At 40.2% G+C, this 18,086-nt stretch overlaps 1 protein-coding gene across 12 annotated transcripts in view; it reads left to right on the top strand.

Moving 5' to 3' along the window:
• Nucleotides 1–18,086, top strand: part of LOC119735558 (inositol 1,4,5-triphosphate receptor associated 1-like) — a 77,009-nt gene that overhangs the window by 23,617 nt on the left and 35,306 nt on the right. For all 12 annotated transcript variants that reach the window (XM_038209308.1, XM_038209302.1, XM_038209298.1 and 9 more), the window contains exons 10-17: nucleotides 2,485–2,592; nucleotides 6,166–6,310; nucleotides 7,842–8,466; nucleotides 9,031–9,148; nucleotides 10,644–10,780; nucleotides 11,453–11,556; nucleotides 12,642–12,809; nucleotides 14,361–14,569. In XM_038209308.1, the coding sequence (XP_038065236.1) occupies nucleotides 2,485–2,592; nucleotides 6,166–6,310; nucleotides 7,842–8,466; nucleotides 9,031–9,148; nucleotides 10,644–10,780; nucleotides 11,453–11,556; nucleotides 12,642–12,809; nucleotides 14,361–14,569 (1,614 nt within the window). The remainder of the gene's footprint in view (nucleotides 1–2,484; nucleotides 2,593–6,165; nucleotides 6,311–7,841; nucleotides 8,467–9,030; nucleotides 9,149–10,643; nucleotides 10,781–11,452; nucleotides 11,557–12,641; nucleotides 12,810–14,360; nucleotides 14,570–18,086) is intronic.

The raw sequence follows: 18,086 nt of genomic DNA, 5'->3' as shown, positions 1-18,086 counted from the left end.
CGTGTAACATCTAACCTGATGAAGTTTTAGCTCAGTGAATTGCTGTACATTCCGAGAAAACAATATTCTAGGATCTCGATTTCAATTAAAAAGTTAATTGCCGTTCGGGACACGTTCTCATTCAGCCGATTGCAGCTACGCTATGTCACGCACTGAACCGATGAATTATAGCAAACGTGCGTGCGTGTGTGCATCATGTCAACGCAGCATGTCGCCGAATTAAAAGCGAAATATTAACGGAAATTTCCAAAAATGCAAGACGCATCTTTGGAGATGACCTTCTTTTATTGTTTTCTTCAAAGTGACAGCATGCCAGAAAGAAAATCCCAGGGAGTTTAGTGCCATTACTATCTATATAAACCAAGTATGCTTTTCCAACAATAATTTGGTTAGTTACTTTTTGGGTAGCTACAAATGATCTCCTCTACCTTTAAGCCCCGCCCCCTGTGTACTTGAGCAACAATTAACACAGGAATATATCTCCAATGCCCACACTGCATGCAAGTGCACGCAATGTCAGACATTTGTGCACCCATGTCGGACATTGTGGGCTGTGATTGGTCAGAACTACATCCAAGGGCGGGGCATAATGGATCCGTTTATTTATGCATAGAACCAACAAAATGTATACATTGGGATACATACTTGTGTGGTATCCAGCAGTTACAAGCCTTGTAGTAGGCGTACGTACTTGATTTCCTGACTTTACGCATTGTGAAATTGAAAATGACTCAACTCCTATGGGATATGTTGTGTTTGCCACAAAGGGTAAATTTCCCTTGAAAACTGGATTGGCATAGATGTACATGTACATGTATACACATAAACAGAAAAAAAATATGTTAATTTAAAAACAATTTAAAAAGCACTTTGCTTTCATTAGGCCAAAAAAAAAAGTCTCCGGTTTCTGGTATGGAGCTTGCCCCAAAAATGGTGCGGCGACGTGGCTTTTTTTTTTTTTACCTGATTTTTTTGCTTCAAATGTCGGCTGATGACTGCAAATGGTGCCCAACTATTAACTTAGTACAAATAGGCCTATATGGGATTGGGAGTCCAGAGAGGCCACATAAAGCTTATTCTCGACCATAACCCCACCTAAAAACACGTTAAAATTGTGCAGCAGCAGAATTCCAGTCAAACCAGTGAGTTTGGCGGTTTTGAGACATCATCTTTCATTGAAAAAAAACTTTTTCATTTTGCCGACGCGCATGGCTATGGCGACGCGCGCGCATACCAGAAACCGGAGACTTTTTTTTTTTGGCCTTTAAGGTGCAGGTACCGTATATGAAGGGTGTTTCATGCAGCATTGTACACATTTTGCAGCCTTGATTGTTGTTAGATTTAGGCTATGTACGTGCTCCATTTTCTCAGAGTCTGTCTTATACTCTAACATACAGTGTACAAAATTGCTCCAATCCATAGTCTAGATAAATGTCCATACTCTTGCTTGACAGGGTACTGGACAAATTAAAGAAGTCGAGTTCCAGTACACGTGCATTAGATGTGAGGAAAAATGGAGATCTATATTTACCCTGAAGGCAGAAGGGCATCAGACTTATTTTTTTCCCAAAGGCAAAAAAAAAGAGAAGAAAACAACCCCAAGACTTTAAAACTATGTCTCTGGAGTGTCTTGGCTTGATGCCAAGGCTGTGTATTTTCAGCGCGTCTGTCTAGGCATTTCTTCCTGTTTTTCGAGCCCGGTACCCAAAAATTTACTCAACGAGTCTGGGCTGAAGACTTTGGGTGAAAACTTCCGGAGTGCTTTATATTTTAAATTGTTATTTTCTTGTGCGTGTACCATACGAACAGTAGCCAACCGTGTTTGTATCCTCTAACTGCGGTGCTTGTTTGTGCCGGTCTGCGTTCAAGGTTATTTCCTCCTGATAATCACAAGTTATCAAGGGCCTTTGATTCCTCTGGCATGTCTGTGGGCAATGCATGACGGTACAATTTTGTAGATTACATTTTTCAGTGTTCAGTGAACTGGGGAGACCCCCCCCCCCTCCATGTGTGTGCATTTACATGTAGGATTATGATGTTTCACAATTGCACAGAGCAGTGTTTCAGAAGGGTTGAACAAGTAGGCCTATATACCCACTATTTTTGACAACTTTCACTGCATGTAGTGTAAATCACAACCTTAAGAACATAATGCTCTGATGATCTGCTACAACCACAGGTGAAATCAGACAGGTACTTTTTAACTGCCCTGGGATGATTCATTTTCATGGACACGTGCCAAGCTGGCTGCAGTCCAATGCTGTCCCTCGCACTGAGCATGGTTTATATTCTAACAAATGAAAAATGTCTTCCTTTGTGGGAGCTGATCAGAAACGTGAGTGCAACCTCGCTGATGCTGGTGCCAAATCTCAAGGTCCGTGGCCCAGTTTCCAGTCAGACTCCCAAGTGTGAAACAAAGCTAATGTGTTAGCTTAAAATATGTAAACTTAAAAGGTTGCTTGTTACTCTCTCTCTTGGTTACAGAGCAACCAGGGTTCCCGTAGCAATAAACAGGTGTTGGAGACGGTCTCAGCCTACCTCACGGGGCTCAAGACTCAGCTTGCTAAGGTTAGAGGTCAACTCATCTCATTGGTAAGTCCAAATTGCTTTGAATCTGCTCAGAAAATCGCTATCTTAGCATGCCGGCATAGTTGTTAAAACTTACCAAAAGTTGTCTCTGTTTAAGTTCATATGAGACAATGGAAAAAGCCATAGAGATGATGTTATTTGTTCACGTAGGTATTTTGAACACTTATACACAGTGTGATAGCAATTTCCATAAAATGTCAGAAATGTTTTTTTTTTATTTTTAAATTAAAAAAATAAAAGAAAGATAGCTTGCAGCGCATGTGGTTGCCCCAAGTTGGTAGTGAAAAATGCCTTGAGTGATTTTTTTTATTCAGAAAGGTGATACACAGTTTAATCACTTTACTATAAATATTTAGCACCAGTAACACAGGTTAAAACCTTATAAACACAACTTTGCAGTTTTCCAGAATATTTTTCTTTTCTCTAATGTGGAATCCCTGACAGATTCTTTTCTTCCATTTCTTCTTCCCTTTTTTCAAACTGTGCTGGGTTGAAACATCAAATTCTGAAATATTTGAGCCAAATTTTTTTTTTGGGGGGGGGGGAGCTGGAAAAAAACCCTAATTTAATTTGTTTGTAAGCTGGGGCAATACGAACTTGAGTTTCTGTTTTTTTATGGAACTCAGGTTTTTTTTCCCTTGAAAAAAGAAGGTCTTTAATATCAAGTACTCTGTTTTTGATTTGTTTTTTGTTTTGTTTAAAAAATGGCTTTTTTCTTCAGCTTTTATTTTCTTGCATGCATGTACAGTGGTACTACATAGTACTTGATTTATTTTTTGGTTGGAAGGTCACAGGAAAAGAAAATATCAATATCGATCATTTCTCTATAAATCCAAAGCTATTTACATGTTAATCAATATGCATGCCCTCAAACATTCCTGAGAAATTGAAGGTCTTTTTTCTTTTTTAGGAATTCCTTGTTTGTTAACTGAGGGAAGAATGTGTGGGTGTGTGGGTGTCATTTCTTTTTTTTATGTGGAGTACACAATGGGTGCCCGGCTCCAGCGCAAAGTGCTCTTTACAGCCGATTCGGGTTAACCTTGAAGTTAACAGACCTGCAAACAATACATACATACAGATCATACCCTGAAGGTATATTTGAGTTCATGCTGCGCTCTACTGGAAATACATTGTTGTGCCAATTGCATATATTGTATGTACATGGAAATATGTGACCCTCTCCACAAAAAAAGTATTAAAGGGAATATACAACATTTGCAAATATCGAAAAACAAAACTACCAAATTTTTAGGAAATACCTTACTAGGATGTTGGAAAATGACATCCTAAAGCATCCTGTAAAATTATGGCACCTGGTGTGAAGTCATTTTCAAGAAAAGTGATATTTTGCATAAATTTCCAACACTGGTCGGCCGACCACTGTTGGAAAACCCTAACTATTTTTCTACTACTGCTCCAAATTTACCTTTTTTTCAGTCCAAATTTTGTTTGCTATTGGTTACATGTTCATGAACGGGTGCAGACCAGCTAGACTGGTTCCCTTATCCGGCATCCATAAATTGATCCATTTCATCTTTAGCGGAGTCAGGGAACCAGACTACTTGAATATTTTTGTTTTTCTTGGTTTTTCCAGCATTTTCGAACACAAAACTTAAAACATGACAGTGTAACATTATTTGCTCTAATATACTAACCCCTCAAATAGTTCATTTTCTAAAAATTACAGCAAAAGCCAACGATGTACTTTCCCTTTAAGTTGCGCTGTGCACTATCGTGTAATGGCCCGCTCAACATCAAGAGGGTGATTATTTCATGAAAATTTAGTGAAAATGTGATTTTCATTTTTTTTGTCATGAATGACATCTTTATAACCTTAAGTTTCATGGTTCATACACAGAAACTTTGATTTCGATGAATAAAGTGGGGAGAAAAACCCACAATTTTGAATGCATTGTGCCCAAATCTAGAACAGTGGCAGCTACTTCAAAGCCTGTTTTCTCAGTTACCGTGTGCTTGTGTAATTTGAACTCCAAGGAAGTAATTGATGCAAATATGTCATATCTCCAGAAGGGCTGTGGAACTCTATTAATACATGTACACTGTATATATATGAATACCAAATGAAAGCTTACATTGTGGACTTTCCAACCATGTATATAGCTCAATTTCACTTTTTTTGCGACATACTCTCTTTTTTTTGTGGAGCAGGTCACATATTTGCATCTTGAATAGAAAAATATGCCCTGCCATGATCATACATTGTGTAATCCCTTGCACTTTGTTTATTAATTCTCTATGCCGGATCAGAAAATTTGTCTGTAATTAAAGACCATTGTCATAATGAATGTTTACGAGTGCAATGGTAAGAATACTTTCATGAAGTGGAATGTTCCATTCCACGAGGCGAAGCCGAATCGACTGGAATATTCCATCTGTGACCGAATGAAATGATTCTTTCCATTGCATGAGTTTGAAACATTCATTATTTGTTTTCTGCAACACCTGAAAAAATCCTCGTCAGCTGATTGTGGTCATACGGAGCCACCAATAGTGTGACTGTGCAACGGAACTTCTATTTTTGCAGTATGGCCGGGCCGCGATTTTTTTTCTCCCAAACGACATCCACATATGTATGGGTGTACGCTATGGCGTTTTGGACTTAACTTTTATAAAAACATGAGAAGAAAATATGAAATAAGAAAAAAAAGTGAATTTGAACATTATTAAATTCTGACTTTATTTCCCCTTTAAAAGAAAATGCTCCAAAGCCTCAGGTTAGAAAAGGAAACAAATTCGAGTGCAAAACCGAGATTCGAACCCGCAACCTCGTGGTGCAAAATCCTACCTTCTATCGACTGTGCTGTTGCATTGCAGCCAAAACGTGGGGAAACAAATAATTATATACCTACGTGCGTATCATAAAAGTGTCGTAGAGGGCGCTAAATAACCATGTATGTGGATGTCGTTTGGGAGAAAAAAAATCGCGGCCGGGCCGTGGGTTGGGACAAATAATCGCATGTCATTGACAGGGATTTATTCAGGCGTTGAATAAATCATTCTATTTTGTTTGCTTGTGCACCCAATTTAGTAAAAAAATTATGAACACTGTAATAAATATTGTGTTGAGATTCTGCTTACCAGCCTTTACCCAGTGTCTCTGTAACAGATAGCCAGAAAAAAAACAAATTTTGTTCCTACTTTATGGTGCAAGGATTTTTTCACTCCGAGTGGAGTGCTGTGGCCTCGTGGTTAAGGGCACTGATTCGTGGTCTGCGGGTAAAGCTGCAGGTTGTTGGTTCGAGTCCTGGCGGGGTCATGGTACGTGTGCCCTTAGGAAAGGCACTTTGTCACTCATTGCTTCTCTCCACCCAGGAGTAAATGGGTACCTATGAGGGCAGTGATGGTTATGGTGATTGAATTAGCTTCCTTGCGCCTAACAGGCTGCATCGAGTTGTATACTCCCCAGGGAGCTGAGATGGTATTTGGAATGTTTAATTGGCCCAATGATTAAAGGTAATAATAATGTGAAGAGCATTGATCTTAGTTAAAAGCGCTATACATGTATAAGAACCTGTTATTATTATTATTATTATTATTCCTCCCACAAATCGTCAGAAACGTGAAAAGTTTTCCCTGGAGTACAGACAGCTGCGACTAAAGAGAGGGAGAAACCGAGAGGGCTGCAGCAAGCAGACCCTTCCCAGGGGATCTAGAGAAGGATGCGTCTGCAGTATTGACACAGATTGCTCTGTACTGTTAGGTAGGTCTGTCTTACCTGATTGGGTTTGATTAGTCATAGGGAATGTAGTCATTGTAGTATAGCTTCCGTTCGTATGACGTCCAAGTACTATATGACAATCCACTTTCCCTGCGATCAGTCACCATTGTAGGAGCCAAACATTTGTGACCTGTTCTGTCAAAATCAGACTTTTCTGGGCATAAGGTCAAAAATGAGATTTTTACATATTGTTAAAATACGTTCTTTTTCCTTTTAATAGGTGGTTTAATTTTTGAAACCGGTCATTCCTGGGCAGAGTTATGGTATTTTGAAGTTCATTGAGTCGAAAAGTAGAAAACGGAGAAAATGGCCACGAACGTCACAAAACAGACATTTCTATAACTGATATACCTTTACAAATCATCAAAAATACTATATTAAGAGTTCAAATTAGGTTGTCAAACTTTTATAGCATATTTTAGACATGTTAAGGATTACAAAGATGTAAAAACTTGACAATCGAAAAAAATCACCCCACAGCGTGTTTTGGCCATATCTCAATTTCAACCTCTGCCCAGAAGCGTCTACTTTTGACAGAACAGGTCACATTTGGTTTATAGCAACCACGTCGTGTGTACTGTAAACTAGACAGTAGGGCTTATTTTCACGTGTTGACCCAGCACTTGGAGTTGACTCCACGTTTTTATCACAGTTTTTGCCATCCGTCACACAGCTTTGAAGGCTTACCTATCTACTAACTGCCCGCGGCACTGTACAATCTTTGCTTTCTACTATGGTGATGCTGACTTTCCGGTACCCGTATGTAGGCTCGGTCAAGTGGATCAGTAAGATCCCTCTTATAGGCTGCTTCTCAATCCCTTGTCAGTGGCAGATCCAGCATTTACGCAAAGGGGGAGACGGGTGCCGAAAATTGATGTGAAACCCGAACATACAAGAAGGGCATATAAAAATGTTCATGTGTGTGAACATTTCTGTCTTTGAAGTTATTTAATAAACCCGTTGACAGCGGAAGAAACAGAGACAAAAGATAAGACGTATGCCGCCTATATAACAAATTCTGAAAATGGGGGAAGGGGAGGTGCTGGCTGTGCCCCCCTCTGGATCTGCTTCTGCTTGTCCAGTGCTATTGTCGAGGCCTCTTTGCCCATTGCAATGATGTGGGAGCAAGCTGACAATAGACACAGCTGTAGCTCTGGAAGACATGGTCTTAGTCTCAACACAGCCTCAATACCATATTTCAATGTCTTTCTCTTCGATATAGAGTCTGAGAATAGCCAGTGCGTTATTGCCCTTATGACCTTCTGATGATAGGCCAACACTTTTCAAGTTTTAAATGTGCTCACATAGGTACTGCATTTTACATGTGCAGGTTCTTGAAAAGTAGGCCAATCAGAAGGTGGAATTGTTACATAGTGTAGCAATCAATACCATTTAAAAAAAAAAAATAATTGAGGGCAATGCCTGTCCTAATGCCCATATAAATTCAAGTCTTGGGAAAAATGTTGCCGACTTTTCAAACTTCAGAACCTCTTACCACTTTCTTTGTTTTCAGATGCCCTGACTCTAGAAGTTATCGACAAAGCCTCCCAAGGCCATTCCAACTCCCTCCTCCTGCATCACCAAAGTGCCAAGTTGCCGTGGCAACAGACGGACCACCTCTCTCAGGATGACAGTCTCGTCGACTGCCTGAGGGACGCGCCAGGGTCAGTCATCGACAAGCTGCACTTCAACCTCCTCCGTGAGTTCAAAACCAAGAAGAGGCGGAAGTCGCAGACGGTGGCCACGCAGACGGAGATTCAACGCACCCCGGACAGGCAGGTCCGTCCCTACTCTCGCAGCTCCCACTCCCAGACGAGCCTCGCGGATTCCCGGAACAGGGACACTGACGCCCAAACAGAAACAGACTCTGCAGATGAGTTCAGATTGTCCTCCTTGCAAGTCACCAACGGAGCCGACGTCAAACAGGCTTATCTAGTCAACAAACCGCCCACGCTGAGTTCAGCAATCCTCCTACCGGTGGACGAGGCATCATCCCCCGGTGACAGCGCGTCGGACCTGAGCGACTCCTTTGTCACCGCTTTCTCATCTCCTGTGAGCTGTTCTCCACTGAGGGGCTCGTTCAGGAGTTCCCTGGAGAGAGACGACTTTTCTGATATTCTAGCGTCACCGTTTTCAAGGTTTGTATGATTGTTGGCCGGACATAAGACGGCAGACTTAGCCATTTCATTTCCATCACCTTGAAATAATGTCTTTAAACCTCTGAAGTGAACTAAAATTATGGCCTTTAAGTCAAGTGATGCTTAGAATCTAACTGCGTCTTAACGTCCATATTCTTTGTACTCATTACTGAATGTAAGTCTAACTGGTAAGAATCATTGCTGTCTAACATTTCTAATCAACTTACTTTGCTGATAACGAACCGCCCAAATGATTGCTTTGAAGTTTACTTGGATTTGTCGTTAACCCGTTTTCTCCTCGGGGCCCAAGTCTTAATAAAGGAGACCCATCCAGCTTGCACTTCTAAAGACAAACTGTGTGTAAACTCTCTGGTGTTGAAATTGTAGAGTTTACTATTTTCTCCTTTTAATATGACATAAATGGTAGAGGACATTTCTGAACCTAATTGGTAACCCATTGCCTTGTGTCTTGTAGATAAAACTCCTTAAAACTTTCCTTTGAGAGTGAACTTGGATGCTTAGTGCCGCTACTAACCCCCTTCTCTATCTCCTTGATTAACCCAGAAATGGCTCCCCAGAGAGCCCTAGCGGAACACCAGACAAGGAGCCGTCTGATAGCCAAGAGGTGCCCCCCAAGATCCCTGTAGTTAAACCTGACATTAAGATTCAGTCCCTGCAAAGGGTATGTAATTACACATAGCCTTCCTCAACAGATGGTTCCTTGCATTGCTGTAATCATCCTTGGCCAAATTTTCTAGCTGTGCTTACCATAATCGAAGAAGAATTAAAAGACAGAGTACATCATTTGCAGCTATCCAAAAAAGTAACTGACAAAATTATTGTTGAAAATCATGCTTGATTTAAAGATGGTGATGGTACTAAACTCCCTGTGAAATGATTCTTTCTTGCATGCTGTCATTTTGAAGAAAACAATAAAAGAAGGTCATTTCCAACGATGCGTCTAAAGACGCATTTTTGGAAATTTCCATTAGAAGTGTGCACGCAAGCGTTGACACGATGCACACGCGTGCGCGGTTGCTATATTCAGCAGTCCAGCACTTGACATCACGTAGCTGCAGTTAATGGAATGAGAACGTGTCCCGGACACTGATTTCGGGTGCAATTCAAAACATAACTCGGCAACTTTTGAATTGAGATCAAAACCCTAGAACATAGTTTTCTTGGAATGTACAGCATTCACTGAGCTGAAACTTCACCTTGCTAGTTGTTAGGCACCCCTCTTTGGATTTTGAGCACTTTTGTTGCTTCAAAATGCACAAATGACAAATGATGTACTCTACCTTTAAGCAGATGCAAAGAAGACTTGCTAACTAGTCGAAGAACTTTCTGTGCCAACGGTTTATAGCAAAGTTCATGGGTCATCTAGGAATGTTGGCTTGCTGTCATGCGTGCACACTGTGGCTGATGTACTAACAGGGTTAGAAAATTCTCTGTGCTCATGCTGTTGATGCAGAATGGTGATCGTAAAAATGTTGTCTTTAGTAGTGCCATGAAATTGGCCTTATATTTAAAGCCAGAGTCCATCATTTGCAGCTATCCTAAAAGTAACTGGCGTAATTATTGTTGAAAAACATACTTGGTTAAAGATAGTAAGGAGACTCAACTCCCTGTGAAATTATTCTTTTTGGCAAGCTGTCATTTTGAAGAAATCAACAAAAGAAGGCCTTTCCAACAGTGCTTCTTAAGAAGCACGGTGCTTCAGTGCGCGCAAGCATTGGCACGACGCACAGGCGCGCGTGTGGTTGCTATAATTCGTTGGATCAGTGCGCGACATCGCGTAGCTGCAATCGGCTCAGTGAGAACGTGTCTCGGACGCTGAATTCAGGCCCAATTTAAAACATGATTCAGCAACTTTTGATTTGAATCAAGATCCTAGAATGTTGTTTCTCTCAAAATATACAGCTAAAGCTGAGCTGAAACTTTATCAGGTTAGTTGTTCAGCACCCTTCTTTAGATCTTGAGCACTTTTGTTGCTTCAAACGAACAAAATGCACAAATTACAAATGATGGACTATACCTTTACAGAGTTAGATCATAGACCAAGATTGAGGCGGAGTCCACTCACTGAGGTGTCTCAAACCTCAAGCCAGAGCCAAAGAATAGCAAAGGTTTGAATGTTAGTCCTTGACAAAACTCTTCCCTTGACATTTGCACAGAAGAGTGCTCAGGACCGGCAAGAGGCCGCCCAGAGAATGGCGGACATGCTGGCCAACAGCTATGCAAGACCTAACATTGTGGTGGAAGGCTGCCAAGCGGACAGTGAAGACAACGACGTGAATGCTAACTATGACAGGTGGGTAGTTAAGTCCGCTAAATAGTGGACATCCACTCGCAAAACTTGTGTACACATCCGCCTACAAGCGTTACCAGACGCCAACGGAATGTCCTCTAAAAAGTTGACATCAACTGGAAATGCTACAATGTATATAACAGATGTCCATCAAATAGTCAACATCCACTAACTGTGTTAGTGGATGTTAAATGAATGCCTACTGTCACAGTGGATAGTTCTGTCCACTGCGAGTAGATGTCCACTCCCAAGTGAATGCTAAATGCGACAGGTGGTTGCCTCTGTTCACCGGATAGTGGACATTAGCTACCATGTGAAGACATCCACTACTAAGTAGTGGATGTCATCCACTTCTGAGTAGTGGATGTCCAGTGAATGCTAACTTTGACATGTGGGTAGTTCTGTCCTCTAAATAGTGGATATTCATTTTATAAGTTCAGAAATCCACTAACAAGTGTAAGTGGATGTCCATAATGGACGTCCAGACTAGTTGATGTCCACATCCAAGAACCTCTTTAGTGGATCACCCTGGTCATACAAAATCCTTTTTATTCAGTTGGCAATTGAATTGCATGCTTACTGTGTATGATTTGATTTTGGGGAAAGAGTATGTCCATATGATTATCAATCCCTTTATACAAAGTCAAAGTAGCCACTGCTTTATTCCTGCTTCAGATCTGGCAAATACAGCCCCTCAACTCCAAGGAAGCTTTCCCCCGCCCGTCTAAAGAGACGCTCCTACCTTGACAAGGAGAAAGACAAGAGAACCTCTGCATTGGGTAAGCTGAAACCACCATAATTTCACGTTCTAATAATTTCATATTCAAATAAATGCTTGCACTCGTGTTCCATTTATCTGTCCTTATGATGTTCAGTTATCAAATAACAGGCAAGGTACGGGTACATGTATGTGAATGGTATTGGTTGGTGCACACTTGCTTAGATCAATTGAAAATGAACGTGAATGGCAATTTGTGATGTTATGGCAAGTCGGCCTGTGAATTTGTGAAAGTTGAACACATTTTCCCGGTGAATGTCCCAATGAATGTTTAGTGAAGTCAAATTTTGCTCAGACGACTACCCAGATCCCTCAGACCAAGTGCCTAGTCTGGTTGATTTTGTTTAGTACCACATCTTAATAATAATAATAATAATACTGAACATTTATATAGCGCTCTAACTGTCATAGAAAGTACCACAGCGCTTTACACAAAAATTTACGAAAATCCAAAAAAAAAAAAACACCAGAAAACAGAACAAGAAATAAACCACATTCAAAATACATGAGTAAGTAATAACATATCAATTAATTAATTAATTAAACAGATCAGATAAACAGATCAATTAAACAGATGGGTTTTCAGGGATTTTTTGAATGTTGCTAGTGAGCTAGAGTGGCGGATGATATAGGGTAAATTGTTCCAGAGTTTTGGGGCAGCAGCGTGGAAGCTTTTCTCTCCAGTGGAAGTGCGAGTTTTTGGTACATGGAGTAATCTGGTGTCAGTAGATGATCGGAGGCTTCTGGTCGGCTTGTAAAGCTGAATGAGTTCGGTTAAGTATGAAGGTGCAGAGTCAGTGTTAAGACATTGGTAAACGAGGGCCAGAAGTTTGAAGTTGATTCGGTTGGGGATTGTCAGCCAGTGAAGATCGTGGAGGATAGGAGTGACGTTGTCATATTTTCCAGCCTGATAAATCAGTTTAGCAGCACGATTTTGGGGTTGGCGGTATTGACTGTGTGGCCCATTGCCCATGGTGAAAAAGTGGGAGGGATATTTCCTCCTTACTCCCCCCCCCCACCCCCCAAATGGACATGTGTCTGCACAATTTGTTGATTTGGCAAACAATTTTTTTGTTTCTATTCCAGGGTCCGAGGGCAAGAGCCTGGAGCTCCTGCTGAGCGGCAATCTCTCAGACGTAGACATGACCGAGGAAGAGAAGGAGATCACTCAACGCTTGCTGGAGGCTTCCAAGAAGGCCTCGGAGAGACACAAGAACAGACGGGGCCGGAGATGGTCCCCAAGCACCTCCCCAGGTCAGTTAGCAGGGACTATCGGGTTCCAAAAAGCTCCTGTTTACATGGTGCACGTTAACAGGCCTGACTGAGCAGGGAAAAAATGTGTTTGTTTTATGGGCTGGTTTATTGTATGAACATGTTGAGTCTCATGGCCTAGCTTTAAGAGCACCGCACCGGACTTATGCTCTGGTGTTTCAGAGGCAGCAGAATGTGGGTTCGAGCCCGGGTCAGGACACTTGTGCCCTTAAGCAAGGCACTTAACCATTATTGCTTCGTCCTTTGGACGGGACTTAAAGCCGTAGGTCCCTTGTGTTATGTAATGCAATGCACGTAAAAGAACCCAGTAACACTTATCGCTAAGAGAAGGGGTTTGCGCTGGTGTTTCTGGCCTCCTGTTTAATCTCCCCTGCAGAGTCCTTAGGAGAAGAACCAACCAAGTACATGCCGTGCTGTTGAGCGATAAAGCGTTGAGCTTAGAAATCATCATCGCAAAAAAAATCAGCCACTGTGTACAGCATTTAAATTGCGCCACCATCACCAAGGCCATGTAGAGTCCTAGTGCCACCCCCCCCCCCCCCCTTTGCTTTTCATATTAAATTTGGGGTGGGAAATTTTTTGCCCCACTTGTTCGGGGAACAAAAACCAAATTTGGTCCCCAAAAATTGTGTTCTGGATCAGGCCTTGGAAATCGTAGTGAATTGTCAAAAATAAGGTGTAACGACCAAACAGCACATAGGTGGTCATAACCTATAAATGTTTTAATAATTTACATTGATTAACATACCACTGCACATTTTGCAGCCCATGTGAAAATATTTGCTGCCACGTGATAGGCCACTTTTCGTTTCCATTTATTGTTACAGTGCTTCTATAAATAGGCTCTTAGAAAATCATAGCAGTTATCCACAACAGAACCAAGAGATTACCACAGAAAGGCCATTTTTTTGCATCAAATTAAAGGGAATATACAACATTTGCAAACATCAAAAAATAAAACTACCAAGTTTTTACAAAATAACTTACTAGGATGTTGGTTAATGACAGTTTAAAGCATCCTGTAAAATTACGGCACCTGGTGTGAAGTCATTTTCAAGAAAACGGTGGTCGGCCGACCACCATTGGAAAAACCTAACTATTTTTCAACTACTGCTCCAAATTTACCATTTTTTTTTTCTGTCCAAATTTTGTTTGCTATTGGTTCCATGTTCATGAACGGGTGCAGGTCAGCTAGACTGGTTACCTTACCTTACAATTTTCCGGCATCTATAAATTGATCCATTTTATCTTTAGTGGAGTCAGGGAACCAGACTACTTGGACTTTTTTTTTTCTTGGTTTTTCCAGCATTTTCGAACACAAAACTTCAAACATGTCAGTGTAACAATATTTTATCTAGTACTATACTAACCCCTCAAATAGTTCATTTCTGAAAATTACAGCAAAAACCAATAATGTACATTCCCTTTAAACAATTGACGCATGTATGAAGAAGTGAAACTGTATTCTGTAGGTCACAAGAATTTTGAAGTTTTATTGGATGATTTTTTTTTTGGACTGGTTGTGTTATACAGAACAACGTTCACTCAGCCCCAACTCGGCCGACCGCTCCCGCTCCCCTTCACCCTCCACCAGGACTCCAGAGGATCAGTCCCCACCATCCGCCCCGGGAGAGACGCCTCCGGGTACCTTGGGAGGGGTGACAGACCCCACAGCAGACAAGGTGACAGAAGGGACAGCGGAGGGCACAGCAGAGCTCCAGGAGGAGAGAACGGGTGCAGAGGTCAGGACTCTTTGATTTGTTTCATTCTCTGTAATTTTGTGACATTTTCCCTGTTTTATTCACCACTCTCTTTGAAAAACAAACAGCATTTAAATATATACATGTTGATGTAATGTAAGTTCTTGGAAAAAAAAACACAGCCCATATCGTGCCTAGGCTTTTTTTTAATATAGCACTTTCACTTTCTTATTTATTTTTGCTGTTGGGGGTGGGGCCTTTTCAAAAAAATCTCCTAATGCACTCTTTAAAAGAACAATTTTCGCAAGTCTGAAATAAGAGACATTAGCCGTGCCTGAATTGGCTGTCGGTGGCTGTGGCTTAGGTGTGTTTTCTATTAAAATGCTGCAGGAAGTATCCATAGCCATAAACAGAAATGCCAGTTTCAAAGACAAGTACATGCATACAAACAGTGATATCCTATTTGGTATTTTCTTCAAAACAATTCCAAGGAAAGTTGACTTACATTTCCAGTTGGACATTGGAGATTGCACTTATACGGCAGCATAGAAATTATCAATTAATTTAACTTCTTTGTACCATTTTTTCTGCTGAAATACGTTTGAAATGGTACAATTTGTTTTGACCGACAAATGTTGGTTTGTCAAGTTCGTCGGGAGTTATTTTGTACCATTGTTACAAGAAGGTGTATTTGATTTATTGCTCTCAATGTTGGCAGGAATGTATACACCTACCGTGGTTCCCTGTTGAAAGATCTCCAGCAGCTTGCTTGTTTGGTCGATAAGTTAAAAATATCAAATTTCCAGAAAACAAAGATCATGGGAAAAAAACCTGGAATTATCCCCCACATTGTCAGGTACTGTGTGACTGTAACCTGATCCGTGCACATTACAGAAAGAGATATTTATAGCATTTTAGGCTACTAGATCACCCTCCATTCGCGGAGGTCATGACCTTGATTGACCTTAGCTGACTGAAACCAGTAATCAACTTGGCTCTATTGTTATTGCACGATTTAGCAATGATCATCAAGTGTCTAAACACTTTCATGGTTACAATTCTCTAGAGGCTTTTATGTTTGTTTGTGCATGTTATTGCCATGGGGTGGTGAAATCAGTTCTCAAGTGTAGCTTTGGCACCAAACCATGAAATTTGATCATTTCGTGAAAATGTTGTTAAAAATCTGAAGAAAGTTTGAATTAAAGTTTAATATTTATCTTGGAAGATTGAATTAATGAGAGTGAAAACAGCAGTATTTCAACCGTGTGAGGCTTGGGCATTGTGCTTCAAGTTCGCAACAACCTACTTTTTTTTTACATTAATTGTGAAATGTTGTGTAAAAATAAAACCAAGAATTTTGCTCTTCATTTATTTACTCACTTCTCGGAAAGCATTAAAGATGAATTCCCCTTGCTATTTTCGAGTTTCATCTGGGAAATATTTGTTTTTCAATTGCTATTTTCCTAGCAATATAAAAGTTATTCCCTAATGAATGAGACATTGAACAAAAAAATCCACCAACGTTTAGTTTATTTCTTCATAAAATTCAACTTTTACAATATTAAATTCAGCTCTTGCAGGGCGGGTTATCTGTGAACAAAATGAAAGCCCTTTTTTGAGAGGGTTGCAGACGCATATTTTTTTCGTAACCCCCCACCCCCCCAAAAAACGTACAAATTGGAAATTTGTACGTTTTGGGGGGGGGGGGTGGGGGGTTACGAAAAAAATATTTTTTTACATTAATTGTGAAATGTTGTGTAAAATAAAACCAAGAATTTTGCTCTTCATTTATTTACTCACTTCTCGGAAAGCATTAAAGATGAATTCCCCTTGCTATTTTCGAGTTTCATCTGGGAAATATTTGTTTTTCAATTGCTATTTTCCTAGCAATATAAAATTGGAAATTTGTTAGAGAAAAATATTCATTTTTGAGGAGCATGGGGCATGCATCTTCAAGTAAATTTGTGTTGGCAAGTGGTAAGCCCAAAATGTTTTATAAAAAATACACATCTCTAAGACATGTTCCGGCTATGTACAGAGAGTAGCAACTGATAGTTTCAAAGCGGTAAGACTGCTTCAGTCAAAATACCGGTGGTTCAAGTTACTTAGCAAGGACACCGGTTTCTTAAAATAGATCTCTTTATTGCTCTGTGATGGTGAAACAAATTGTTGCCTTAACTTTTAAAGTTAATCAGCGTACCTCCAATGCCACACGTTAGTATCACTTTAAGAAGAACTTTTTGAATCAGAGGTGAAGTAAGGTAGCCTTTATCAAACTTATTATTTTTATGTGAAACACACAATAAAATGTGTTCTTTTTGGTTGATAAGCTGAAAAAGTGGTTATTATCAATCATTATTTTGGATACGTTGGTATTCTAAAAATTTCACTTTTGAAAAAAAGTAATGTAAGTTGGTAAGGAAGCACGTTGCTTAATTTACAAATGCTGACTGTAGCTGTATTGTCTAGGCCCGAAACTGATACAGATTGAAAAGATTGAATGACGTCTCTAGCTGTAAACAATTTGTTCAGTTCCAAACTTGGAAATTCAGAGTACTTAAGTTTCCTCGGTTTTGACATGGCATTGAACTGTAACTCGAACTGTATTGTTTCCAGTCGGTGAACTTGCCCACCAGGGGCTAATCTCACGGCGCTGCTAAGCACAAAACTTTGCTTAGCACAAAAAAAGTCTGGCTTATAAAAGCAGGTTACCAGTCAAAATTCCAAGTGATTTTCATAGCAAACAACAGCTGAATACTAATCACAAGCAATATACATCACATGGAGTTTTGGCTGGTAACCTGCTTTTACAAGCCAGACTTTTTTTGTGCTAAGCAAATTTTTGTGCTTAGCAGTGCCGTGAAATTGGCTCCATGCAGACTTTAAACCTGACGGAAGTATGGCAAGAAATTGAAAGAAACTCTCTTCGTAGCTTGAAGCTGATCCAAAGGTTTGGTGGCCAACTTAAATAAATATACTTCAAGGACGTTTTCGATAACGTCATTTGTTTTGTCTGATGATTATGTACATGTAAGTCCTCAACTCTAGGTTTATATTTTTATTTAGCATTAACTTTTTTTATATACAGCATCTATGAAATAAAGGTAATCTGAAAATAATGAGTGGTAATATATTACAGTTATGAATCAAAACACAATCACTTAGTGTAACAGGTGGTTTGATGGTGGCCTTAATTGTGCAATTTGAACACTGCAGTAGATATAGATTTTAGAGGTGGCCACTTTTAATCAAATAGTACACTGTATTATTAGCTTTTTCTTGTAAGAGCCCAAACTTAAACAGATTTTTGAACACATTATATTGCATATGGAGAGTCAGGTTAGAAGAGGGGCCCTTTCCTCGCCTTTAACCTCTGTTAGGCAGGTGCGATTCCTACCAAGGCTAAGATGTGGATGGGTGTGTTTGGAAAATTGGAATATCATTTGGGATTTTGCTCCTGCCTCTAATACAGATAACTTCTTCATTTTTTGTTGGGTTTTTACTCTTCACCAACGTAGTTTGATATAAAACACTGTATAATCAGTGTTGTCAGGTTGTC

This window comes from Patiria miniata, unplaced genomic scaffold (genome assembly GCF_015706575.1).
Source record: "Patiria miniata isolate m_02_andy unplaced genomic scaffold, ASM1570657v1 HiC_scaffold_29, whole genome shotgun sequence".
In the NCBI taxonomy this organism is placed as follows: domain Eukaryota; kingdom Metazoa; phylum Echinodermata; class Asteroidea; order Valvatida; family Asterinidae; genus Patiria; species Patiria miniata.
This window is presented reverse-complemented; position numbering and strand designations above follow the sequence as displayed.